Source organism: Strongylocentrotus purpuratus, unplaced genomic scaffold, assembly GCF_000002235.5.
Source record: "Strongylocentrotus purpuratus isolate Spur 01 unplaced genomic scaffold, Spur_5.0 spur5_scaffold_4, whole genome shotgun sequence".
NCBI lineage: Eukaryota > Metazoa > Echinodermata > Echinoidea > Camarodonta > Strongylocentrotidae > Strongylocentrotus > Strongylocentrotus purpuratus.
Genome location: NW_022145610.1, coordinates 23,516,329 through 23,543,710, shown reverse-complemented (window position 1 = coordinate 23,543,710; position 27,382 = coordinate 23,516,329). Strand labels below are relative to the sequence as shown.

The 27,382-nt window shown below is 35.8% G+C and overlaps 1 protein-coding gene across 1 annotated transcript; it reads right to left on the bottom strand.

Moving 5' to 3' along the window:
• Window positions 1-179: 179 nt before the first annotated feature.
• Window positions 180-27,382, bottom strand: LOC100887854 (major facilitator superfamily domain-containing protein 6). Its single transcript, XM_030997562.1, has 6 exons — window positions 26,024-27,382; window positions 10,582-10,735; window positions 9,991-10,141; window positions 8,729-8,932; window positions 5,453-5,688; window positions 180-4,929 (listed from the first exon to the last, which is right to left on the bottom strand). The coding sequence occupies exons 1-6, from the start codon at window positions 27,253-27,255 to the stop codon at window positions 4,402-4,404; spliced, it is 2,505 nt and encodes an 834-aa protein (XP_030853422.1). The 5' UTR covers window positions 27,256-27,382; the 3' UTR covers window positions 180-4,401.

Sequence of the window (27,382 nt, the reverse complement as noted above, 5' to 3'; positions counted from 1 at the left end):
CTCTCACTCTGTCTTTTTATCTCTCTCTCTCTCTCTTATTTCTTTAAGCAATTTGAATATAAGGAAGGGCACGTGTCCTCGCTCCCCCTTAGCTACGCCATTGTCACTGATAACCCATTCGCATGTTTCCGTGGTCTTCCTGGTATCAATATAAAATGCCTGAAAAGAGACCATAGATTGTTTCCAATCATTCATTTTTATTCTTTATTTATCAAGATGTCACAATAATATGTTTTAACAACGAATACATAACGTACTCAGCTCCAGATTTGTTTTCCATATATCACCAACAACATGAATACAAGGAAGAAAAAAGTAGGCCTACATAAATAAATAAATAATATCTCTCAGAGTTAACGTTTAATATGATGCCGACGCGCAAAAGTATAGCTTGACTTAATTTGACCAGATTCATTGAAATAAATAATGAATGTAATATATTGCTGTAGTAACATAATATATATAGTCCGCAAAAATTGTGCTACAGATAATATGCCAATGGAATATCAAACCTTGGAAATCAAATGATCAATTATAGACCAATTTTTTTGTTACCAAGTGTATCTGAAATATTAGAAAAAAAGGACATAAAAGATTATATTCAGTTTTTTAATATTAATAATATATTAACACCTAACCAATTTGGATTTTCAAAGGATTACTCAGCTGATCATAACATTTTTGCAATTAAGTGATAAAATTACTAATTCATTCGCTAAAAAGAACAACTTGAAGGAATTTTTATGGACTTGTCAAAAACGTTTGACACTATGGTTCATAGAATATTGATTTATAAATTAGAAACTTAAGGATCTAGTGCACCGTTCTTTTTTATTCAGGACCATTTAAAAAGACGACAATTTGTTGATTTTAAATGTAATTTGTCGTTAACTTCAAAAATTAAATGTGGAGTGCCACAAGGCTCCATTTTTAATAGGTCCCTTGCTCTTTTTGATTTACATTATTGACATTGTAAACACATCACCTCTCTTAAAAATACATTTCATTTGCAGATGACACTAATATATTTTATTCACTTCAAAATTTAAAAACTCTTATTGAAACTTTAAAGTATGAATTAGACATATTATCTATTTGGTTAAGATGTAATAAATTATCTTTAAATTCAAACAAAACCAACTTTATATATTCTAAGAGTTTGCACTCTACAGGCAAATTTTTGATAATATATGTATTGATAGGATCCCTATTGTACAACAGATTCAGTAAATTTCTAGGCGCAATAATAGGTTTTAATTTGACATGGCATCCACATATAAATAATATTTGTGCTCTTTTCTCTAGAGCTTAATGTATGTTATATAAATTGAAATATTTTCTTTAAAAAAGGACACTTATTACGGTATATAATTCATTCATATTCCCTTTGTGGAAATAGTAGTGTACCGAGAATCAATGTAATATTTCTTCTTTAAAAAAAAGCAATACGTATATGCGCTCATGCACACTTTTTTTTAGGAAACACAGATTCTATATTTATGAATGTTAAAACCCTAAAAATAAGTGATATTCACACTTTGCAAGCAGCAATATTTATTTATAGATTTTCAATCAATAATACTTCCAAAACTATGCTTCCCCCTTCGCCTCTCAGGCCACCATCCACTCAAGCTCACTGCTCATGATGAATCGGCTACTGCATTTATTTATTTTTGTAAAAATATTGTCAAATTATTGTCACATTTGTATATCATGATTGGTTTTTTTACTGTTCTAATGTTATTGTTTTCTTATTTTTATTTTATTGAAAAATATTTGTATATTTCATTTTTATTTTGTTAATAAATGCAGAAATAAAACTGCCTTAAAAACAAAATCAATCAAGTCATTGATTTATGTGCTCGAGGTGGGTATTAAATTGTATATATTGTATATATTTTATTGTATATTCTAACAATTTAGATATAATCCAAAACATGTACAAAATTGTGCACCTTCGATTGAGTCAGTACCTTATCCACGGCAATTAATTTACAACCCCACAGAGGCCCACAGTTGTGTGTAGTCAAATACGCCGGAGAGAAAATAGCAAGCGATTCATCAAAATACATTAGGGATTATTCCACGTTTGAAGAAAAAAAGGAAGAACGATTACCAAAAAAAGAACTTAGGGGACATAATGTTGGTGGAGAGCGATGTAAATCATGTCAATATACAGAGAACTAAGCTGCGTTTAATGTAAGGTAGTTAACGACACGACAATGACCAGCTCTCTTTTACCCCTTTTGTGAAAAAAAAGACTTTATGTATGGATCTACAAATTAAATACCCATTAGACCAAAAATCCTTCGGTCTGGGAAGTCCCTTTAGAGGTGATTTTCATATAAAGGATGTAACAACTTCGATTAAGAGCTGTCTGTTGGGAAAAAAAACAAGATGGAAGTCACAGACATCAATTTCTTTTTAAAATATATTGTTAAAGATCTTAGGTTGATTAACATCAATTTAAATCGCTCTCCGACAAGTCTACCCCTATCGGAAAATCTGTCGGCATTTTTGAAAATCGGAACACCAGTTTATGGCCTAGTTGGCAAATTTGAGGATTTTAGAACTTAAAAAGGAAGTGTATTTTTCTTTCTGGAAATGTTTCAGCTGAATCAGCCCACTAACTTGAAAATTAGGAGTGCTTTTCCCCCAATCCCCTCTTTCTAAATGGTCTACTGACGTCCCTTGTTTCGGTGTGAGAGTCAAGTTTCTTTCGAAGAGATAGTTGATTGACTAGCTTAGATTTTAAAGCACTGCATGTCCACACTCTCGAAAAATACGAAAAGATTTTTTTTTTTTTACATGAGCCTAAGTCGAATTTCATATTACATGAACTCATGTACCAACAATACCCTTTTACATGTCCAATTGTTATTTCGCCACGCTATTTTGATAACTTTACTCAAAGTTTCCAGCTGTAATGGAAATATTGTTGTTTTTTCCGCGGGCTACAATCAGAATACTTAGGTAAAAAAGATTAAATAATAAGCAGTTTTCGAGGCTGGTTTGATCGTAAGTAAACTTCTTTCCATTACAAAAAGTAATCCCATGCCCATTAAGTCTATACCTTTCTCAATGATTTTTCTTCAAAATGAGTAATAAGGATACTGACGGGGATACTGATAAGAATTTCCCATACGGCATGTCTTTTCACCCACGTATTTCATGAACAAATGGGTGTTATCAGAAAGATCCACCAGCAAATGGTCCAATAAAGAGATTTTCGTTTTGGAATGAGATAAATAATTAAAATAATGTCTTATGCATGGGTGTCGATCCTTACGTAATACCTATTCATCAGGGGGGGGATGAATGAATAGATCATCCCCCCTGATGAATAGGTATCAGTTACAGATCGACACCCGTGGTCTTATGCCGTTTGGGACACATTTCACGAAGTTGCCCTTTATCTTGTTTTCATTCGTCAGTTGACAAAATGAGATATTGGTTATGCACTGCCATCGATCGATGGGCTTACTTCATTTTATCGGGTCTTCGCGTCGGGTCGGATTGTCGGGTTACACGCGTACAACCTTCATCAATGGGTGACCTACATGAGTCAATTTGCAGAAGGAACTACATATACATTTTTTTTTTAAGGATCCACTTTAATCACTTAAGGCCTTATTGTGTTTATTTATCTAACCGAAATCGAAATATTGATTTTGTCATCCAACATATTCGAAGTTCAAGTACAACGATATACTATAGAACAGATTGTCACTTTTTTTTTTTTAACATAGCAGCTACATGGAATGTTTACTACATCTAAATTTTCATTTTGTTGAACCGTTGTGCACATTCACAAAATAAAGAGTAAGTCAAAACAATACGGAATGAAGGTATTAAACCCAAAATGAATAAACAGAAACAAAGAACAACTACCATTATTAAATAGTCGTATAATGATCGCATAATACGACTTTAATTCTTAGCCCTAAGAAGCGGAATTGGCGCCTTGTTCAAATTTTAAACTCTGTCCCCCCCCCCCCCCAAATAAAAAAAAATTAAAAAAACAGCTTGCAAAATCTAGAAAATACACAGCCACTCAATCATGATAGTTCTAATTTTTTAATAACTTTATGATATTTAGAGAATCATTCAGGCGTAGGACGTATGGTTTCAAAAATATAAGAGGACCATTTTGTAAACCAAAGTATCAGTTTTATCTTACATTCTGAGGGGAGCACACCCGGGACGTGAGTGTTTATTGAAAGACCAAACATGTTCTCTGCAGCTTGTATTCAGTAAAAATAATAGTACTAGGCCGGCATCAATCTCTTATTACACTGTATGACTGCAATACTTACGACATTTAGATCAAACTATAAATAAATAAATACGTTTCATCTGGACGATTTATTTGTTGCCTAATAAAATATCCAGTCATTATCCTTAGCTAATCGTATGAGTTCTTGAACGACTTAATAGCGAATTACTTTCCGTCGTCTCCAACGTCATGTATTTTTCCGCGTCTTCATCGTGACTTTCATCGTTTTGTAAGGTGTTTTCTCGGGAGTGTGAACCTTTAAGTGAATCACCAAAATGCATTGACATTGGCCGATGATGTCGCCCTTCATCTTGCGTTCCGCTGGTCCCCGTACCACAATAACTCAACGGACGTCTATGCTTAGGGTTTTCCTCGCGGACGCGAGCGGACGTTGATGGGGAAAGGAATTGTCTGTGTGGTATCGTGCCCACGATAGGACCAGTTTTAGATCCAGGACCAAGCATATGTTGTTCTTTCTTTGTTCTGATTGGCTGTAAATACTCCTCGATAGGAGCAGAGTATGGTGGCGAAGGGGTTATGACGATCTCGTTGGTCTCGTCATCGCTCACGTCGTCAAGTTTCTGTTTTTCTTCGTCGTCGCCATCGTCATCGTACTTGTTCTTGTCATCGAATATGCCATCACGTGGAAAGAGCTGGGAAGTAGGAAACAAAACCAAAAAAGGTTTTTAAAAATAGATCTGTTCAGTTAAGGGGGGAAATCATTTTGATAACCGTTAAATAGGGCCCAAGCAACAGCCAAAATTAAACACAAGCTAAAGTACTTGATTGCGATTGATTGAAAATCAAGTTACGTTCGATCATTATTTTGAGCTGCCTTTAATCGCACTACACAAGAGTCCCCCAAGAGAGAGAGAAGGTGGGTCGAAGGGGTGGGGGCATAGGCATAAATGCAGTCGTATCCATTGCTATTTTCCATTGTAAAAATGGGCAATGAATTAGACCTCGATGGAATATTCTGAAAAATTGATAAACAGAGGGGAGCGAATCCTCCTCGGAAAGGAGTTCGGAATAGAACCCTTATCGGGGCCCCCGTAATTTGGTATTTGGTTGTTTTTTTTCTCAAAGGAATCTATACAAATACAGACAAATAAAAAGGAAAGCCTCCACCTTTCCTTTAAAAAATATGACAAGAAAATAAAGTTTACTTGGTCTTACCTGTTGTAAGAACATGAAAAGAAACATCACTCCCAGACTGGCCACCGCAAAGCCATAGAACGCGATGACGGCGTTGAAACGGTCAATGATCATGCCGCTGGCCAGGGACCCGACCCCGACGCCGAGTCCGAAGTAGAGTGCCCCGAGGATACCTTGCACCGTAGTCATGCACTCAGCTGGGACGGCCGATCCGAGATACGACACCAGGGCTGTCCACGTCAGTAAGAATGAAATACCTGAACAAGGGCCAGAGACATAAGAGTCATGATTGTTAAGTGCATCCTTTTTTGTTTAAACATCTTGCAAAATAGGACGCATCATCAATACACCATAGTTATGAAGAATACGCTGTATGAACATTTTGGGACAGGGTAAGTTATTACAGAATCAGCTTCAAGAAAAAGAAATTCCTGAACAAATGTCACTTCTCGGACAGTGTTACCGTTCATGATGAATTAGTTTTTTCTCAAATAATATGTGAAAATGTTGAATCTTGATAAAGTTGAGTGTTGGTCATGCGATTGCACTGTGAAAGAAACGCTGTTAAAGGTGATCAAGACCAGTAGCCTTGTTTACTAGGAATTTCCTTAAAGAGAAAGTTGAGTTCTGGGCGGATGAGGTGAAAAATAATTTGTGAGCGTTACCATTGTGTTATTATATCAGATAAAACAAATGTTCCCTGAAAAGCATGGCTCTTCAAATGCCTTTTCATGCCACATGTTCGTGTATCCCGTATACAATTTTCTGTGTAAAGTGCTTGTAACTTTAGCACGACTGGGCCAAATTTCCTATCATTTTGATGATTCCAGAACCTTGCAGTACACACCAATACTTATATGCTAATTGTCGAATATCATTGAACCGCTGACGCACATTTCAAACATGTCTTTAAGAGAAGGCCGTGTCCCTCATGAATGGAAACGAGCAAGAATAACCCTTTTGTTCAAAGGCGGTGATAACATGCTTTCAGTTAACTACAGGCCAATATCCATATTATCCGTCTTATCAAAAGTACTTGAAAAACTTGTTTTCAGACAAGTTTATTCTTACCTAGACGAAAACGATACTCAGGTCAGTAATCAATATGGATTTTGCCCAAAGTATTCAACCACTTTTGCATTATTAGATTTAATTGAGAATATTATGTCAGCCATTGACACTGGCCATGTTGTCGGTATGGTGGACGTCACTCGATCTGGAAACAGCGTTCAATATGGTATCTCACGATATACTCATTCGTAAAATAAAGTTCTATGGTTTTCATGAGCATGTGATTCAGTGGTTCAAGGATTATTTTTACTTGCGAATTCAAATAACAGTCATTAATGGCAATGAATCAGTCGTGTCTGTTATCGAACACGATGTAGCTCATGGCAGTCTAATTGGCCCACTTTTATTATTTTGTACCTGAATGATTTGCCGAAACTTGTTCGAAATTTCTCCATATCTCTTTATGCAGACGACACTTGTGTTTACTTTGCCTCTAAAGATCCGCTTCAGGTTTTAATCGAAAATCTTGAGTTCGTGACAAAGTGGTTTTCACATAAAGAATTGATACTTAATGAAGAAAACAAAAGTTTATTCTGTTTGGGACAAGGGAAATTCTTCTGAAATTTCAGCCTGAACTAAAATATTTAGGAGTCATTTTGGATAAATCATTGTCATGGTCCCCCCAATTGGAAAATACAAAAATCAAAGATAATCCGAAATTGGTACGTGTTGAGACGAGCTAGACCATAATTGATGGAGACACTGCTATTGTCTTATATCACACAATGATTACATTATATTTTGATCATTGTCATGTTATTTGGCTTTGTCCTTCTTCCCATCATTTAATAAAACTGCAAATATTACAAAATAGGGCCTTGAGAATAGTTTTGAATGTAGATTGTAGATATAGCAGAAAAGATATATATACTAATGTAAACATTGATTGCGTTAGCAATAAGATTAAGAAGGACTTAATGATTTTAATGTTCAAACGGATCCATAACTTAGCACCACCATCTCCATGTTCGAAAATAACCGTTAAAGAAAGTTCCTTTTCAATACGCAACCACGAATGTATTCTTCACTTAGGCAGACCCCGGACAAACTTCTTTAAAATAGTTCACTTTATATTGGTATCAAACTGTTTAATTAACTCCCAGAGTCAATCCGCTTAGCAAGTAACTTAAATATGTCCACCAGATTGATATACTCAATTATACCCTCATCCTTTCAAGTTATATACATGGCTTTTAAAAATAATAACAAATTGTTGATTTTTTTAAAAACTTGCATTAAATTTCTCTTTTTCAAATATGTATTTTTTTCTTTACATTTTTATGTTAATGTTATGTATCTTTATTATTCAATTGAGTATTTTGTTTGTTTATTAATATGTATTTTAATGTACCATGTACGGACATTCTGACAAACAGCATTACTAAGCTGAAAGTATGTCTTTAATCACCGTATTTAAATGAATAAACAACAAAAAGAAATGGAATACGACAATCGAGCTCATATGGGTTAAATGTAGGCCTATCTCTCTTTGAAAACATTATGTGATTTGGCATGAATCATCAATAAGCCTTATGGCAATAGCATAATTTATATAAAACCTTAGGGGATACAGATTCGACTTCCAGAGACTACTAAAACGGGGAAGTGGGGAAAAATGTGCGTGTGTTTGTGTATGTTAGCGTGTGTTTGAGTGTGGGGACAGCTACAAGAAATACCAGAACAAAAGTCAGAGATCATCGATCATTTCATTTAGACCTAAACTGTGATGACCATTAATGTTTGTGAGGGGGGGGGGGGGGGGGGGTGGTTGTTTTTATCCCAAAAAATGTTTTGGACTGGTAGCTTAACACTGCAACTAGACAAAAACCAATTGAACCCCCGCGATCAAATGATCTGATCTGATCAAATGATCTGATGTGATCAAATGATGTAATCTGATCAAATGTATTATAGCAACTGCCTAAGGTAGGTCGACAATATCTGAGGTAAATCCATCTATAACAGGGCAATGGCTGCTGTCTCGATGTTCACAAAACGAGATTTTGTTTTCATTCATCCTACACCAAATCATGCCACAGAGTGAGTCTGCGTGAGAGGGCCATATTATTGTTATTATGATTATCGTTTGTGTGTTGTATGTTTGTTTTTCATATAAATTTTTTTTTTTTTTTTTTAAGAAAAAGGTTCTCTGATTCATATCATGCAAAATGACAATATTAGAAAATTATAAAACAAACAAAAACCAACGGAAAAAATTCAGCTTACCATGTAAAATCTCAACTGGAATTAGCCATAGCGGATTAGAAATTGCAGCATAGCAAACGAATCGGAGAGCGTAGACTCCTAAACCCAGCGTTAGGGCAGAAATATATCCTAATGAGTTTAGGAAACGACGTGAGAAGAAACCGAGAACCAACTCTGCAATACTTTGTAACGCCTCGAGGACGCCTATCAGGGTTTGACTGGCACCTGTTCAAATAAGGAAAACAATTCTTGTTGAACATTTTTCTGGTTTAATTTCACTGTTTTACAGTCATGTCATTAATTTGATTAGGGGGTTGCGTTTGTAACTTCTTTTTTGGGGGGAAGGGGGTGAGCTGCATGGAAAAATATCATTAGAATGTTACATTTAGAATTTGAATTTGAATTTGAATTTACATACGGCAGCATGTATTTTGTTATATTTGACTCACTTTTTACTCTTCAGGATATTTCATCCACGTTCTCTTTTGAAATAAAAACAGTGTAATCAACAAGACAATGCAGGGGAAAAAATTGACGTGTAGAGAAAGAGTAATTTTTTTGTCAGGATGACACGGCAAAATATCTTATAAGCCCAGTAGACGGTACCACATACCATGTACATGACCTAGAAAAGTTGATAAGTACAAGGTTTTTTTTTGTTGATTTATGTTCTAGATGGGTATTGAAGTAAATTCAGCTTGGTTGCCAACTTGGCAGCCTTGGGCAACTTTTTTAATAGCCATATTAGCATAATCATCTAATTAGCATATGTGCAATATGTAATAATGTTGCTAATCTCAATCCAGGAAGCCTGAAAACATGGATAATACGACAATAAAGTCCATATATTGTACATATTATGCTAATTAAGCTATTTAAGACAATTGTATTACTTTTAAATAAAAAATCTGTGTCATAAATGAATTCCTTGTCATGGAAAACCCTTGAAAAGTCGTATTATCCGTGTTTCAATACCCATCTAGAACACAAATCAACAAAAAAACCTTGTACTTATCAACTTTTCCAGGTCTGAAAAAATTCTACAGGACTATATGTAGAAAAAAAAACAGATCGACATGCCTCCGTCTCCTAAAAAGTGACATATACTTTCATAAACAAGTCCGATTGCCTAATTTACTGAAATTTTGAGGAAATTATATTAAACCTGATCAAAGTCTTACCTCCGTTTTGGGAATAAAAATCAAGAATCCCAGGGGCCTTACGGGATTAATTGGGTTTTTGAGAAAATTAAAATAATTATGTAAAAGCTCATCATGTCTAACCTATATTCTGGAAGTGCCACAACAAGAACCCCCAGATACTACCGTTGCAAACGCCTGTAAAGAAGGCTACGAAGAAAACTGATGCAAAATGGGCACTGAGTAGAACTCGTCGTAACTCCGTCCACTGTGTATTCCAATCACAGGTACTATACTGAATAACAAACGAAACAATAATAATCACAAAAGTTATTTCTAAAAAAGCATTGGCGATCGATGTCCAAAAATGCCGTTAAGAGATAAAATTTGGACTATTTCTCATGCCAATAGTTACATCCCATTTCTAGATTTGAAAAGTACCCGGCGTTACTGCAGGCAACCAATAGTTATGATACTTGTGTTTTTGAAATAGTGAATATTGTTTTTGAAAAATTGTCATGCAATAATTCCTATCTCAATAAATTTCACATTAAATTACCTATGCGCATTGATGTTAGGCCTACAAAATAGAGATATGTTAGTCTGCAGGACCAGACTCTAATTTGATGCTTAAACACAATTCCATAAAGTCTTCAATTTTGGAAAAACAAAGCTCAATTTAAAAAAATATCGAATAGCGTGTAGAATTCCAGCTGGAGTCTTTGACTGACTTACCTCGAAATCCATGAAGAAAGAGCAGACAGCAGCGAGCGAGGCGACCAAGGCGAAGGCAAGGAAGGCGACACGGTAGTTGGTGATGATGAGGGTAACTCCCCATCTCACCACCGTTACATTGGTTCCTGATAAGAGCACACCCACGGTGAGAGAGCTGGAAGATAATAATAATAGTAACGATAATTACAATATTATTAGCAATAATAATATTAACAATAACAACAATAGCAATGAAAGCAATAATAACGATAATAATAATATTAATAAATATTGCTTTCAAGTTTCATTATCAGTGATGTAGATGTTAGTGAATTAGACCAAGGGATGGCATCCTTGTCCGAAATATTCTATAATTTCCTCTTCAGAAGTAATTTATTCCGTTATAAACACGCAATAAACAACAGCTACAACGAAATAGATTTAAGGACATAACTTTACATTAGAAAAACATTAAAATCAGTGAAAAATTACGGGGGGAAGTTGAAGAGCGTTTGATTATTGTAATTTTATCAGAATGCAATTCGTTTTAAAAACGTGCCATCGAAAGACTACTGTACGTTTCCATTTGAAAGTAGAGTAACATACACATTTTATAAGTCAGGGATATGCATATAATTACAAAATACATTTATCGACAAAAGTGCAGTATATTATCAAAATATAATGGAAGTGTAATTACTGATTAGGAACTAATATGCAAAAGCTTTATTTCGTTCTTCTTCATCAAACTGGAAAAAAAAAGAAACATCACTCAGCGTATTTGAGGGAAAAAAGGACATTTAAAAAAATATACATGTTTAGCGTCCCCGCCCGATTCCTTTTTTTTTTTTTTTTTTTTTGAAATTTTTTTTTTGAAATTTTTTTTTTTGAATTTTTTTTTTTTGATTTTTTTTTTTTCAAAGAAAAAAAAAACATGAAAAACACTGCTAAAATGGCTCTATTTCTGATTTTAAAAAAAAAAAAAAAATTGTCGGCGGCCATCTTGAAAAAAAATAGCCTCGACTGTCAGGGAAAATGTACCGAGCGGCCATTTTGAGCGGCCATTTTGAAATTAAAAATAAAAAATAAAAAGGGCCTCCTCCTTCCTATTTTTCGAGAAAAAAAAACAGGACGCTAAACATGTTTTTTTTTTTATTTGGCCAAATGAGAACTTCGTGTGGAGGCAAGCTTGTTATTGTAATAATTCTTCTAATCATTGGGAAATGCCACATGATTGAAAATCATTAGGGAAAAGAAACAGCATGAAAAGGGGACAGAGAGCGGAGATGGGGTAGACGTTTTGAAAAAGAAAGAAAAAGAAAAACAAGAATTTAGTCAAAATATCCCCTTCCCCCAGGACTAATAATCCCATGGGAACTGTTAAAGGAATTATATGTCATGTGCGCTCATGAATTTTTTTTTATAACCAATCAATCACCCCAATTCTTCTATTTGGAGCATACATTGCAGCATTACTTCCTTCCATGATAAATCGAAACAAGTGTTTCCTGCTTTTGAAGAGAAAGTTGAGTTCTGGAATTGAAAAACAACTTGTGACCTTTTTGTGACCTTTTCCAATCCTTAATCGTTCTACTCTATTTCCCCCAAAAGGTTCGCATGGAGATTATTAAAGTTGATACTCTAAGCAAATAAATGTCCCTTAATTTGTTACCTACGGCAAGTATATGTTATTTTTAAGTTTTTCAATTACTTAGTATATCACAAAAAAATTCTGTCTACTCGAAATCCTCAATTGAAATGTCTAAAATATCCGCCTCTCTTTGCATAGAAAATCAGTCACGACGCTGGTCTACTATTTATGACCTCACGTCCGGGAGAGAGTATATTCACGTACCCGGATGTTCCATAGCAAACATGTGCAGAGTGATACGATTTTCTGCATATTTTTGTTTCAAAGGCTGAAAAGTCTAATAAATCATAATTCTATGTACAATTCTTTACCTTCCCCTAGTACTTCATAGTATTAATATCAATTCCCCTTTTAAAAATTATGACATATACATGCCAACGATGTGCTATTAGTCGATATTTTCACCATGTAATTTTTGTTTTGGTGTTGAAATCGGCCCAGGCACGGAGTGAACAGTAGCTGTCTACCCATGCACAGTTCATTACCATACACTACAGCGATCTCCCGATGGTTTCTTTTTCCTTTTTCCCATGTCTTTCGCCTTCCTTGGCCATGAACATCCTTCATCTACCAATTCTGACACCGGTAGTCAGGAGCAAGTCTTTGTTAGTTGTTTTTCTTAGCTGGCAACGTCGCTTTCATTCTCTTGCAATTGCCGATAAACATATAACTAACGCACGTACGTTCCATCACAAGCAAGCAGCGCCTATAGAGCAGCGGCTTGGTCTTACCTCCCGATTCTGCTCGCTCCACGAACGTTCATGCAAGAGCCGCATCACTCGCCAAAATATTATAGAGGAAGCGCGCTTGCATGATCTCGTTCAAGTTTGATATTTTACAACATAAAATGTTTAACTGGTACTGTATCCTTTTTTGAGGCAGTCACACACATCTATGATAAGTACTATCATAGTTCTAGACCTATTCGTTTTACAAAACTGCTCATGTTCATCTGATGACAATATAATGCATCTGCCTATCATCATAAGTGCACGATTTAACTTTAATTCCTAAGCAGTAAACTCGTCTTAAATCTCTACCAAATAGATGAATATGAGGATATAAAAAGAAATCAGCGACTGGAAAATGTTGCTTCGTTATTCTTCATTCAAATGAAAACAGAAAATCCATCAAATATACTCCTTAACAACAACAAATCTAAGCTCTGACAGGATAGCTTTTACGTAGGGATATCACTGCCATTCACTCTCACTGAGCCCATGACTCCCGTTCGTGACGTCACGGATAGAGGCCCGACTCTACGTGCACTTCCGGGTTTCAGACTTAGATATTTTGGCAGAGCTAACTCGAATAAATTCATTATTCTAAACTTGTTTTGTCGGGTGGACACCATTTGGTGTTATTATGGGGGTTAAAAGCTTTCTATTTATGTAATTATCTCAGTATTTGGGATTGTCTTAGAGTATCAACTTTAAGCTTAAAGGGATAGTTGAGTTCTGTTGCAGAGGGCGCTACACAATTTTTTTTTTGTGTGTGAGATAATGAAAAACAGAGTGTCAAATTTGAAAGAACATAATATTTAAATGACAAAATCATCTTTGTTTGATCAAAATCGGTTAAGAGACGGCTGAAATATAACGATTTCTAATACTTGTGTACCACCACAAATATTTGGATATTTTGAACAATTTGAAAAAACCGTTGAAAAAAACGAAATAACGCATTTTACGTCATATTTCAGCCAATGCCGATGTTGGATTTTTTGTTGGCATTTTCGTGTTGCTTATATTACCCACAATTAGCCGGCTCATGTATTGTTATTTTTAATTAAATAATTCATTAACGGTTACCGTGTTTTTTTTAAAGTGGAGCTGAAATGGTATGATCGTATTGGCTAAATTTCACACATTTTGGGATCTAAAATTACCTTCATAGCAATTTTAGGTTCTAAAAGGGCACTGTCATAGATAAGAATAAGAGCAATAACCATGCACTTTGAAGGCATTTGCGGTGTGAAAACAGAACTCAACTATCCCTTTAAACTTGAAATATAATGTTTCAAAGCCTGTTCCAGGGATTGTAGTCTGTTTTATATTCTTATGTTGTAATCTGCTTTTAAAGTGAATTCAAATAAGGACTGCACGATGTCTTAAAAAGGTGATTAAAGAATAAAGCAGGCGAAGCGGTCATTCCTTTATAAAGCGATTATCAAAACCCGCCCACAATGACTTAACTAACAAACCTTTAGGCTAAAAATGAATGTTATTTATAGAGAGATACATAGCTGAAGGAGATACGTGATATTAGTATTGATATTAATATGAGTTGCAAATACTGCACTTTACTCAGGTTCAATAACCGTAAGCATTATAAGGACAAACTGTAAAAACAACATATGTTTGGACTGTCAAGCCAAAATTGTTGATTAAGTCCGCGGCGATCGCCAAGTGCTATATAGGAAATTGCGCGAATGTAATTTGTTTTTATGAAATATCCTTTCAGAAATATTAATGAAATGCGTCTGCTGTATCATTACATCGGACATCTCTCGTGTCTCTGTCCGTTTCCGATACAATCTGCTCGATGTGCGAGAATCCCTATAGTGAGCTTGCCTACATAATATATGTCAACTTTCTGACACTATTTCAATAGTTCAATTTTTGTATATGCAGTGGGGTAGCGTGGGTCTAGACAAGAGGAAGGGGAGACCAAATGTAATCCGATGGGTGAACAGCAAAATTACGAGGCCATTTTTAGGGGCGTGGTGGGAGGGGTCTTATCTTAGTTCCAAGTTTCATTTCGTACTCCCCCGTTCTTTTTTCTCGTCTATTTCTTTTTGTTTTAATCATTATTATTCGATTGGGGGGAGGGGCGTACCCTAATGCCCCCTGTTGCTACAATACCGCGCCTGTGGCTTTACTCCCGAATATGAGGTTCGTTATTCTCATGGGGGTAATATTTGTAATGAAATGAATGGGTAAATCATAAGTACAATTGCATTAAAGGGGGTAACTCCACAGACGAATGAATGATGGGGAGGGGGTAACAGAACTGACAAGAAGATAAACAAGAAGTCTAAGAACTAGGTATTACACTGGTTTATCGCGAATGAGCAAGAAAATTTAGTAGAACCAAAGAGATACTGGTAGAACCTGCACTTAACATGATTGTATAGACCTTCGAAAACTCAACCTCAGGCAACAGTGGTGTCCAAACTTCAACCATAAACCTAACCATATATTTTCGACGGACTAAAGCCTGGAACAATTATTATTGTCGCTGGAGCATAGCTTGCACGCACAAATTCTTGTCAATCGCTGTGCATAACAGTGTCTGCACTGTGAGACTAAGCTGACATCTGCATAGGCTGTGTACTTCAGCTGATGACAGAGCTAGGCTCTGCGAAAGGCTTTAGGAATTTTGGTTCAGTGTCAAATAGGAGTATGTGCCTGCCGACTAGCTGGAGCAAACGGCAGAGCTCCATTTTAATATCAAAAGTCCGAAAGAGGCGAACCGGTTTCCTTAAGAGGTGAACACTGTCTTGACCAAATCGCAGCCCTGCTTTTTTCCCCTTCAAAACACAGTTCATGCTAAAATAAGACTACTATCAAATAGGGCTTATAAAAAGCTCAGGAATTAAAATCCTGCAAGGCTACACAACATTACAGAGTGGTGAAGTGTGACGTCATCAAAAATTATGTCCGAATGTCGAAAACCAATTGAATATGTTAAGTATTGGCTGAGATATTACCATCGGAATAAATAGATTTCCTGTAGGAACTCAGTGTTATATTGCTCTGGTTCATAACATTTCGAGCCAGAGCAATATAACACTGAGTTCCAATAGGAAATCTATTTATTCAGATGGTCATATCTCAGCCAATACTTAACATATTCAATTGGTTTTCGACATTCGGACATTATTTTTGATGCTCTTTCGAAAAATGAAGAAAAAATTCAGAAATTCCAAAAATAGATTTTTATGATGTCACAGCTTCGGCACTCTATAAACAAAATAGAGGTGATTCATTAATGGATGGCTGTGGACAATTCCGAAATGGTATGTAAATCAACGAACTTTATGACCTTCTGCACTTGGAAACTGACGACCCTCCGCCTTTATAATTATGATGACGGATGATGGAACATTGATCTTTTCACGGAAACGTGTCAAAGTCACGCTTTCCCAAGTTTCAGGGCTGAATGCGATAAGAAATTTCTGAATCTTTCACTCGTCACCTTTTATTTGGTATTAATAAATGGTACAAAGTGCATTGTCATCATATTAATATTGCAATCAATCTCAGGCTAAAAGATTCATACCCACGTAACCCCCGTCACACATGTAACCCGACTCCAAACTGACCATTTTGGAATCAGTCGTGGGTAGTGCAATCTTTTGGTAGGACCCTGTCGTGGTCTGGTGTCGGTCTCTTAATTGTGACTGGGGCGTATTCGGGCAGGAAAGATCGGGTCCAGCCTCTTTATTTCGCTTGTTTTTATTGCTATAAGCCTTTAGATTCCAGGGGATAAGTCAAGCAGATACATTTCATAGATGGTTGTACAACATATTCTGCTCTGGTATAAGAAAAGGAAAACTTAGAAGCCTGAACCCAGCGTCGGATTTATTTTTTTGTAGAATACGGGTATCCCAGTTTAGGATGGTCATGGTAGAGTTCAGCTACTTATGGTATCTTCGAATTGCATTATTCCGCATAGTAAATAGTTCGGATCGACCCCTATACACTTTATTAAGCATGTCAGCTGAAGTGGGATTAGTACGTCATATTAAACCTTCGGTGAGGTGGTAACCCGCATCGATTTCATACTGGACGATAAGGTGGGGAAAAGGGTTGTACTGTTAATCAGGAAAAGCTCCATTCTGAATTTGAAAAGACATAATATTGCTTTTAGATATCATTTTAATACTTTTACTTGTAACCTTGTCCATCTACATAAACATGAGGAAAAAACAATAATTCTCTTTCAAAAACGTCAATAATTGTAAATTTTCGATAAATAAAAACGTTTATAAAATTATTGAATATTAACCAATATAAATTATATCCAAAAACATCATTAGTGGTGTTGACCTTTAAAAAGGGTTGACTCTCGTGTACCGTTATCTACGTACATTCAAGGCATATTCGAATCACGAAAAGTGCAAGGGAGCCTGCTGAACTAGGCCTTTATATCAATCAATAATACATTTAATCAGAATGAATCATAATTATGATTAATCTGATGAGAAGGATTCATTAGGGTATGCAGAGATTTTCCAGAAACACAGACCGACTTGAAAACGAAATCGTGTCGTTCATCTTGAGTCATTATCTTAAATTTTGCCTCTTTCGAGAGAGAGAGAGACGTGTATGTTTTTATCTGTTCAAGCCGTGCTGCCATGGCTTTGTAGCGTGGTACTGATTAAGTGTCTGTATTGTCATTCAATAACCATGCAGAGTTTTATCATAATCATTCTATATCACAACAAATGTCATCATTCAGAGTTTTATTTTCATGGGGGAAGGTTTCGATGAAATTTTTGAAAGTTTTTTCGATCTCATTTGATGGGTTTCCTGGAAAACAGAAACAAATTATTGTAGTTTATATTTCAAAAAATGGATATTCGACAAAAATAATGAATGTTATGGAAGTCATTGAGTAATAGTTCATAACTTTAAACTTTAAATTTCCACAAGGCAACTATTCACAATCTCGTAGATGATTTTATTTCAAAATGTCTGCAGATTTTTTTTCTTTCTTTCTTTTAATAGATTGATTACGCTCAAAACGTTTAATAATTACCTAAAACTGACAATACTATGATAACAAATGATTGTATAGTCTCACTCTCTTTTTTTTGTTTCTTATACATAGATTTTGACCAAAATCAAACGTTCTGAAGAACGTAACATTGGTGTTTTTGTTGACATCATAATTAAGAGCATTATTTTGGATAATGTCTCTCCTTAAGTACCCGTTTTGTCACGCTAATGATTTGCTTAATCCTGTTTATCTGTTCATGAGCTTACATCAAGCCTTGATAAACGCTTCTTGCAGAAAAGCTGCTTCTATGAATAAACACTTAAATCCTTATCCTCTTCTTGATTTTAGATAGTCGTGTTTATATTTAAGACACCGTATATAATGATTGAGCGTTGTCACTTTAGAATATTTATTGAAATGAAACGATCACCAAAGAGTTAATAAAACTGTTTATACAGATATTTTTAATTACTAGTATACTGATAATAATCTCACCCTGTGTATTTTGATTCTCCTTTTGCAAAATGGAATTTTGGCAAAATTAGCCTATATTAATGTTTGCCTATTGAATCATATTGGATAATTAGAGCTATCGAAACACCAGGAACCGATTCCCCTTTTTTCTATTAAATTATTTGTATATTTAATGGAAATTCTATAATTCTGTATTTGTTTCTCGTTTTTCAAATAATATATTGGCTATTTGCATACTTGATAAATTATTATTTTTTAATTGTGTAACTCATTTCCATACCTTTCTGTATGTACATGTACTTGTATGTTGTAGATAACGTAACATAAATGTTTTTGTTGAGATCATAATTAAGAGCATTATTTTGGATAATGTCTCTCCTTAAGTACCCGTTTTGTCACGCTAATGATTTGCTTAATCATGTTTATATGTTCATGAGCTTACATCAAGCCTTGATAAACACTTTTTGCAGAAAAGCTGCTTCTATAAATAAACACTTAAATCCTTATCCTCTTCTTGATTTTATAAAGTCGTGTTTATATTTTAGAACACCGTATATAATGATTGAGCATTTTCACTTTAGAATATTTATTGAAATGAAACGATCACCAAAGAGTTAATGAAAGTGTTTATACAGATATTTTTAATTATTAGTACACTGATAATAATCTCACCCAGTGCTTCTCCTTTTGCAAAATGGAATTTTGGTAAAAATTAGCCTATAATTATTAATGTTTGCCTATTGAATCCTATTTGATAATTAGAACTATCGAAACACCAGGAACCGGTTCCCCTTTTTTCTATTAAATTATTTGTATATTTTATGGAATTTATATAATTCTGTATTTGTTTCTCATTTTTCAAATAATATATTGGCTATTGGCAAACTTGATGAATTTACATTGTTAAATTTGTAACTCATTTTCATACTTATACTATACTTATATCTAAATCTTCGGGTGTTTTATGGTACATTATATTACTATATGCATTATGTCATGTTATTACTAAAAGAAAAAAAAATGTTTCTGCTGGACATATAATTTTCCTTCTGTTTTGCTATAAACACTGCATTTTAAATTGATTTATACGGTATATATGTTTACAGAATATTGATATGTTACATTACATTGTAAATTGACTTATATGATGTATATGTTCCCAAACAGAATATTGATTGTTACATTAAATTGTAAAGTGATCATATGTTTAGAAACAGAATATTGATGTACATCAATGAAGTTTAATAAATACAATACAATACAATACATGTTCTTGTATGTTGCGGATAATCAACAAATTGTGGTCTCTATTCCAATGATTTTGAATTTGAATTTATGGGGGGGGGGGGGAATTGGGGGAAAACATGATAAATAATCAAAGTGAGTGAAAGAGGGGTTAAAGGCCAGCTCAAGGTTTCTGGTAAGGGTTTGTCTCCCTGGTTAGAGTTAGGTGTCATCTGGCTGTTGACATATAGAACCGCTGAACCCTCGAATTCACACATTTTGCATCTAATGACCGATTAAATTATGGACAAAATAATCTGCTCTATTCTTTAGTCTTGATTTTGAAGCCCCTTGTTTAGAAAGAACAAATCGAATTCAAAATATTTTGGGAAATAAAAGGATTTGGGGTTTCACTTTTGAAGCTATATTCAGGATTCTGTTTTTCAGAATTAAATCTGAAATATATGCAGGGTTCGTCTCTTTCCTTATTTGCTTTTAAAACGAAAATTGAATGGTATGCTTTATTGAGTCACAATCTGTCTCAGAACACCCATGAATGTCAGACACAGCCACACCCACCCACATCCACCCACACAAACCCTACCACACACACATGAAAATTCACGCACAATTGTATGAATACAATCCTTTTCTTGTGTGGTTTATTTAGATCGCTTTAAGGTGCTTTGAATGTTGGCGACAAGAATCTGGGCATATTCATCTGATTCCCGACGTCAGGCTTAAAGGGAATGGCGGGAACACCAAAATGAAGGAAAAATGTTGGCACGCCAATTTGTATTCATTATTAATTCCATGTGGAAGTTTTTTTGCATCGTATTAAGTACGTAAGAATCACGAGGGCCTATTTCTCTTCGAACGACTCTCATCTCTCGAATACATTTCATTGTATAACTAAAAATAGTTATGGAAGGTTTAGAATAATCCTCTTTGATAACTTTTTGTGTCGTCCCATCGGCTCACATCTGTGTATACATGTTTATCAGTTTTAGTAGTAGTGAGCATGATTTAGTTAATTGTTGTAATGATGTTAATAGTTCTATGACTTCAAAGTTGTACTCATCTTATTGCATACGCAATCACTTTTAAGAATCGCTTCTATATAGAGCTTGTTTCAAAGTGAAAGTTTGGCTCAAGTACTTTCTAGTAGCCTTTAAAGAAAGACAAACTCGGATTAGATGGTAGACCTATCCTAAATGCGAGTTTTGGATCACGGTAACGACTCCCTTATTGTCTGTACACAAAGAACTTGAAAGCATTCGGCCGTGCTAACATCGGATGACGCAGCTCACTGTACCTATAGAAAGGTCAATAGCTCAATCTTTCAGAGCAATGTCCGAGAAAAAGGAGGCTAAAATCTGTGGTCATGCACTAAATAATTAAAGTCATGCCAAAACGAAAGCGCTAACTTTATAGAGGCGAGCCTATTTATCACAAACGTCGTAAGTTCCTTATTAAACTTACAGTCGCCACCAATACGTCAATATATCATCTCCTCTTTGACCATAAAAACTTTTTTGATAATGTTTATGTAAAGCGCTGTGAAAAAATAATTAGTTTGTAAGAGCGCTACAAAAATGATTTAAAAAAAAAAAAAAATCTTCTTTTGATCTCTAGGTGCAATATATATACACCACAACGCAAAGATGGCTTCTTTGATGGGTCAATATAATTTGCACCAGTTTCGGAGAACGCCGTGAAAAAAAGCCCATAGGTATGTTATCTGAATCTTAGACGTGTGTTTTAATCTTCGTGGGTTGTACCATGGAGCTTTAAGAGAGAGCCCCATGGTCATACATTCACCCACCTATATACCAACTTCCCAGATTGTTCACATAAAGAAAAAAGAAAAAAACTTCCCAGATTGTTAACGCCCTCGATCTCTCTTGTCTTACTTTCGTGTTTTCTGTATTATCTCTCTCTCTCTCTCTCTCTCTTTCTATCTCTCTCTCTCTCTCTCTCTCCCCTCTCTCTCTCAATCTCTCTCTCTTTCTCTCTCTCTCTTTCTCTCTCTCTCTCTCTCTCTCTCTCTCTCTTTCTCTCTCTCTCTTTCTCTCTCTCTCTCTCTCTCTCTATGTCACTTTCTTTCATTTATATGACTTCACTCTTCTTGGTAGGATGCATACAAACATATCTCAATTAAAGAAGAAGAGAATAGTTGCGTAGGAGAGAACTTGAAATTAATGTTATTTGAGTGTTATAGCCGACAGATAAAATGAGAAAGTTGTCTACAAAATAATAATGATAATAAAAAAAGATATAGTAAAGCATATGTCTATTTGAGCTTCTCTAACCCACCTTTATACGTATCTCATTCTCAACTTTCAATTATTTATACTTTTCCTCCAGTACGACCGATGATGCATTTTTTTCACCCACATCCGTTCAAGGATACCTCTTTACCCTACATGTTCTTTTTCTTTTTTGTCAAGTAAACGGGAAGTAGGCATGCGTCGCATTTTATTTTGTATTCAGAGCAAAAAAATGGCCGTGATTAATAATAACACAAATACAATTTTCATATAATTTTTTTCGTGAATGAAATTAACCATAGGATATTATGGACCAATCCATGCATGCTCAAGTTTGTCTGATTTTTTTTTAAAGGCCACTCTAACCAAAACGGGCTAAAAAAAAAAAGAGAAAAAGAAATGTAGAATAATTTTTGACGGAGATTTCGAACAAGACAATGTTTTTTCTTAGAAATCATCAATAGCTCTGGAATCTAGCTTTAAAAATGACGACTCAGAACGCTCAGGAAAAAAAGAAAAACAGTTTTTGGAGCTGTATTACGCAATAGCATATGGCGTCACTGCAGGAGCCTCGCCGGTGAAAGGAGGATGATTTAGGCATTCTTAAAGCCCAAGTCCACTCGAAAAATAACTTACTTTCAATAGAACCAGAAAAATCAGACAAACCAATCAAAACAAGTTTAAGCTAAATCGGATAACTAATAAGAAAGTTATGAATTTTTAATGACATGAAAAACTTTGAAAATCACTACACAAATTGGTAACTCACTCATGAGTCTGTGACGTATGGTCCTCACTATCCACTAATTATTTTCTGTATATTGATAATATAAATTCTCTATTTTCACCCTAAGAATCTTATTTCTTCACACCAGCATCCAAGTTAGATTGTTAGTAATATGTTTGTGTGTGGATGCACAAATAAAGAGTAATTTTTGTCCAGTTATATCATGAAAAAATTGAATTTTGATAAACTATTTATATAAAAATCAATAATTATGAAATACAATATTCAGAAAAAAGTATCAATTCGTCAAAATTCATAAAAGTTTTTGGGAAATGTCATGCACGCAATATGATACAAATCATATAACCTGGGCAAAGGTATGGGGGAAATCAAGTTTACGGGGATAAAAAGGGAAATTAATGGGATTAAACTATGTAAAGCAATTGATAAGTTGTGAGGACATGACGTCACAAACTGATAACCATCTTGGCAATTTGTGTTGTGATTCTCATGGATCCATAGTTTTACATACTTTTTCCAAAATTCATAACTTTCTTATTAGTTATCCGATTTTGCTCAAACTTTTTTTGATTGGTTTATCTGATTTTTCTGCTTTTATTGAAAGTAAGTTATTTTTCGAGGGAACTTGTCCTTTAAAAGGGCAAACTATGATATTAATTGAAGAAAAAAAAGACGTTTTCCGAAAAATGATATGCACTTGATAATCCCGGTACGTTTCTGGTAATTTCATCATCGAGATTGTAAGATCCTTAGTTGTAGGACAAATCGGACATGCCCGCAATGACGTCAAATGCGTCATCAAGGCCACATGACCGTTTTGAGGGACGTAGCCCAGCAAGCATGAGAACTGTGAAAAATAGATGGTTATTATCATTTTTTGGTCAATTTAGAGATTTTCTGAAAAATCAGAGGCTGGAATATCAATAAGTAGAGGTGTATTCATGTTTTGAAAGGCTATGTTAGTCGGGTTAGAGTGGCCCTTTAATGTCAATGGTGATTCGCACGTGGAGGTGGTGTTTCTCGAATCCCCTTACAATGAAGGAAACTTCTTTAGCTTAGGAGGCGCCGTTTCCATTGCGTTGGAAGGTTCAATGTTAACGTTAGGACCTAGGAGTAATAGCCTTCATGTAAAGGACAGAAATTGAAGGGCGGTCACTGCAATGCCCTCAAGATGAGGCTTCCCTGGCTAAACTAGGTTGTTGGAACCTTACCCAGCAAAAACCGAAAATCCTAAGATTTTACATGTCGTCAAAGTAAGCGCCTGATGATAATAATAATCATAATAACATGTCTTGTTTACCGAGGGTAACCTCGTTAATCGGTATTAATAATAATGCCCTTGCGGTAAACAGTCGTGAGTTTGCCGAGAGCGATTTCGGGTGCATGTAATTAGTCTTTGCACATTACAAGGGGGACCCTAATCATGAGCATGTCGAGGTGTGTGCATGTAAGTCTGTAAGGGAATGGGGCAACAATGTAATTATTCATGAATGATTGAAGCAATGTGGCACATTTTCGTCTGAAATTATTCATGACGAGTGTCTGAATCGGCAGAGCGGACTGTCCATAATCTTATCATGTAAACCTTCTTGTGGTATTACTCAAGTGGAAAATGTCAGACTATAGATGTCATCATTGCGGAGCAAGCAAACAGGGAAGCAACTGTTAAATTCTTTTTTGCGACTAGATGGGTTGGCTTATTTTGCCTTAATATATTGTGCCATGTTTTCTAAATGAAATTCTTTGAGTGGAAATTGCACAATAAAACATGAGATAAGGCATATATTGGATAGCTGTGATTTGAATTTTTGTATTGTAAATTATTTTTGCGGATTATTCGATCAAGCGATACTTTTGAGCAGAAATGTACAGCTATCAATTGCAGCTCCTGAATAATTTCTTCTCTTTTCTTTATTACCCAGACGTGTCGTGATCAATACCGTACGTTACCAAATTGTAATATATATATACTAGAAAAGGGTTCGCGGTTCGAGTCCCACCGCGGCATTGATTCCATTGACAATACGTCCATATACATTTGCAACTCTCCTTGCAAGTGTAGTAAATGGGTACCTGGTAGGAGGGTATTCTTTGAATACGTTACTAAAGCCATTGTTATTGCAGCATTTCCTAGGCGCTTTGAAGATCCTCGGGGTAGATTTGTACATGATTAGATGTAGCTATTGTAATCAGGATTAACTTTTTGTACTTTCTGATGTCACAATCCGTGTCACAATCTGATATTTTTTTGTTTATTCACGTTTATTAAGTAATATTAAAAAATACCTATTTACGAGGTTCAAAGTTCAGAGCTGAACTTTTGCTTTCTTCGTACGAATTCATGTATTCCCACGAGATACATTTAGAACCGGCAGTTCTTCGAAAACACGTATAGGATGTGCTGGTCGATTTTTTAAATATTTTTTTTTAGTCTTAGACTTTTACAATTTAAAAATATAGATAATTTGAGTAATGTTAGTACTCAACAGATTGAGAAAAAATAACGTGAAATCACACATCATTGCCTGGTTCAAGAATTACAAGTAGGCATTGTTCCTGTCAACAGTGATCTCAACTTTAAGGGGGAAAAAATGTGTTTTTTTAATCACATTTTCCATATTCCCTGTCCACTTTGTCTCAAACACTCATAAATTGCCCCCCCCCCCCATTGATTTTTCTTTCGTCTTTCCATTCGATAATTTTTGAAGATTGAATTCTCTTTCTAACCTCTTACCTTGTTCATGCAGTACTAGTTTAGAAAGTGTACTTATTCGTGTATAATTGTGATCATTTTGAATATCCCCCCATCTCTTCCTCCATTATAGTTGGACATCTTTGGAAGTTATGGGAGGGTCGTGGTATAGAAGTGAAGGCTCCTGACTCTCGTACAAGAGGTCCCGGGTTCGATCCTTGACTGGTGCTGAAATCCCTGGACAAGGTATTTTGCCCTCATTATTTGGTCCCTCTCGAAATTATGTATCATATGGGTACCTTGCAATGATGTGTATTACAAGTAATAACTATGGAAGATAATCAGGGGGAGCAATATCGATGAATATTGATCGATGAGCCTACTCTCGGTATATGACTATTCTTTATTCTTCTTTCTCTCTCTCTCTCTCTCTCCCTCTCTCCCTACATATCAATCAGTTTCCTACTGCTTTTTGGAAAGCTTCTTGATGGAGATGCCTAAAAGAAGTATGAACTAAATGTATAGTTGTGCATTTTCATCACCATCATCATTGTGGTGGCCTACATGAACATTGTGAATGCTTTTACGAATTGATAGTAAGGTACTGGCAAAACGAGTTTTGATACCGATGGCTAAAACGTGGAATTTGAAATATAAAAAAGGGATAAACGACTCACCATATTGCCCACCCCAAGCCGCCGAAGGACCGATGCCAGCCATAGTCCGACACTTCGCTCGTCGGATCGTTAATGAGCGCATTGAGGGTCGCGGTGTCGGCGAGTCGCATGAATGACCCTAACGAGATATAGATTACGTTGTTGATGACGAGGATGATGAGGAAGAGATGGAAGAGCTCCTGCTGGTCAAATAACCAGCTGCGGTCGGCTAAGAGCTCGGTGATCATGTTCGAGGTCAGAGGAATCTCCGTGATCTGGTTCCCGGTATCATCACCGAGTTCGTTGCGGGCGGGAAGGTACCCTTCGCTATGGTTGCTTGACGCTCCAAGGTTTCTAAAAACATTCTTTTCTGATGATACTCTCGTTTGATTCGCTGTTGTTCTCATAGTCGTCGTTGACGATAACGGCGAGCTCGTTGACGATACACGTCTGTGATGTCCAAGATGTTTGCTCCTTGTGGGATCAAACATTTTCTTCGCTAATCGGAAATCTTTCCCGTGATGCGGCAACGATTCCAACGTCCTGTTCGTTGAGCAATGAAACACCAAGCAACGTAGCCGATGTACCCTCTCGTTAAAATGTTGTTGAAGTTCATTGTGAGTTGATCTTACTGACCTGGCCAACAGGTCTTGTCCTGTTAGATCAGAGTGATTGAATTTGGAGATCATGTCCTTCAACTGTTCCGTTGCCACTGATCCTGGTACTTCAGAAGCAGGTGGAATAAATCCGAGGGCTAGTAGACTACCGATCCAGATCATCATACTAGTCAACATGATAGCTTTCCGCCATCCAAAGCGATCCGCTAAGAACCCAATCATGGCATTGGAAAGGAAGGTCGCGAGGGGCTTCATGGCAGCCACGACGCCGATGCGACTAGGTCCCAACCCGAGCTGCTTGAGGTAGAGAGAGCGATAAGGAGCAATACACGAAGATGCGCCATCCGATAAAAAATAAAACATCTTGTAAGGTAGCATGGTTTGGTTTATTGCAAAGCGACTCGGAGTCGAGCGCAGCTTCTTTTCTTTCCCCATCTTACTTTTCTCGCTGTCGAGAGAGAGATAATTCTTCCTGAGTACGATTCCACACAAAGTCCGCCCTTTCTTCTCTCGAGCTTGTGTCTTCTCACTTGACTTGCTCAACAGTGAGACATCCTCGCCACTCGACGCGAAATAATCCTTTCCAGTGATCCTACCACACTCGGTCCTACCGTTCATTCTAAGAGTTGACTTCATGCTTGAGCAGATGATTACAAAAGTAAAGATCTTCCTTCCTTCCTGATTACAACTTTATTTCGTGGTTATCGTTTTTGTGTAAAAGTTGATATGCTCTGTTGATTGTACTGATTACATTGCCCACAAG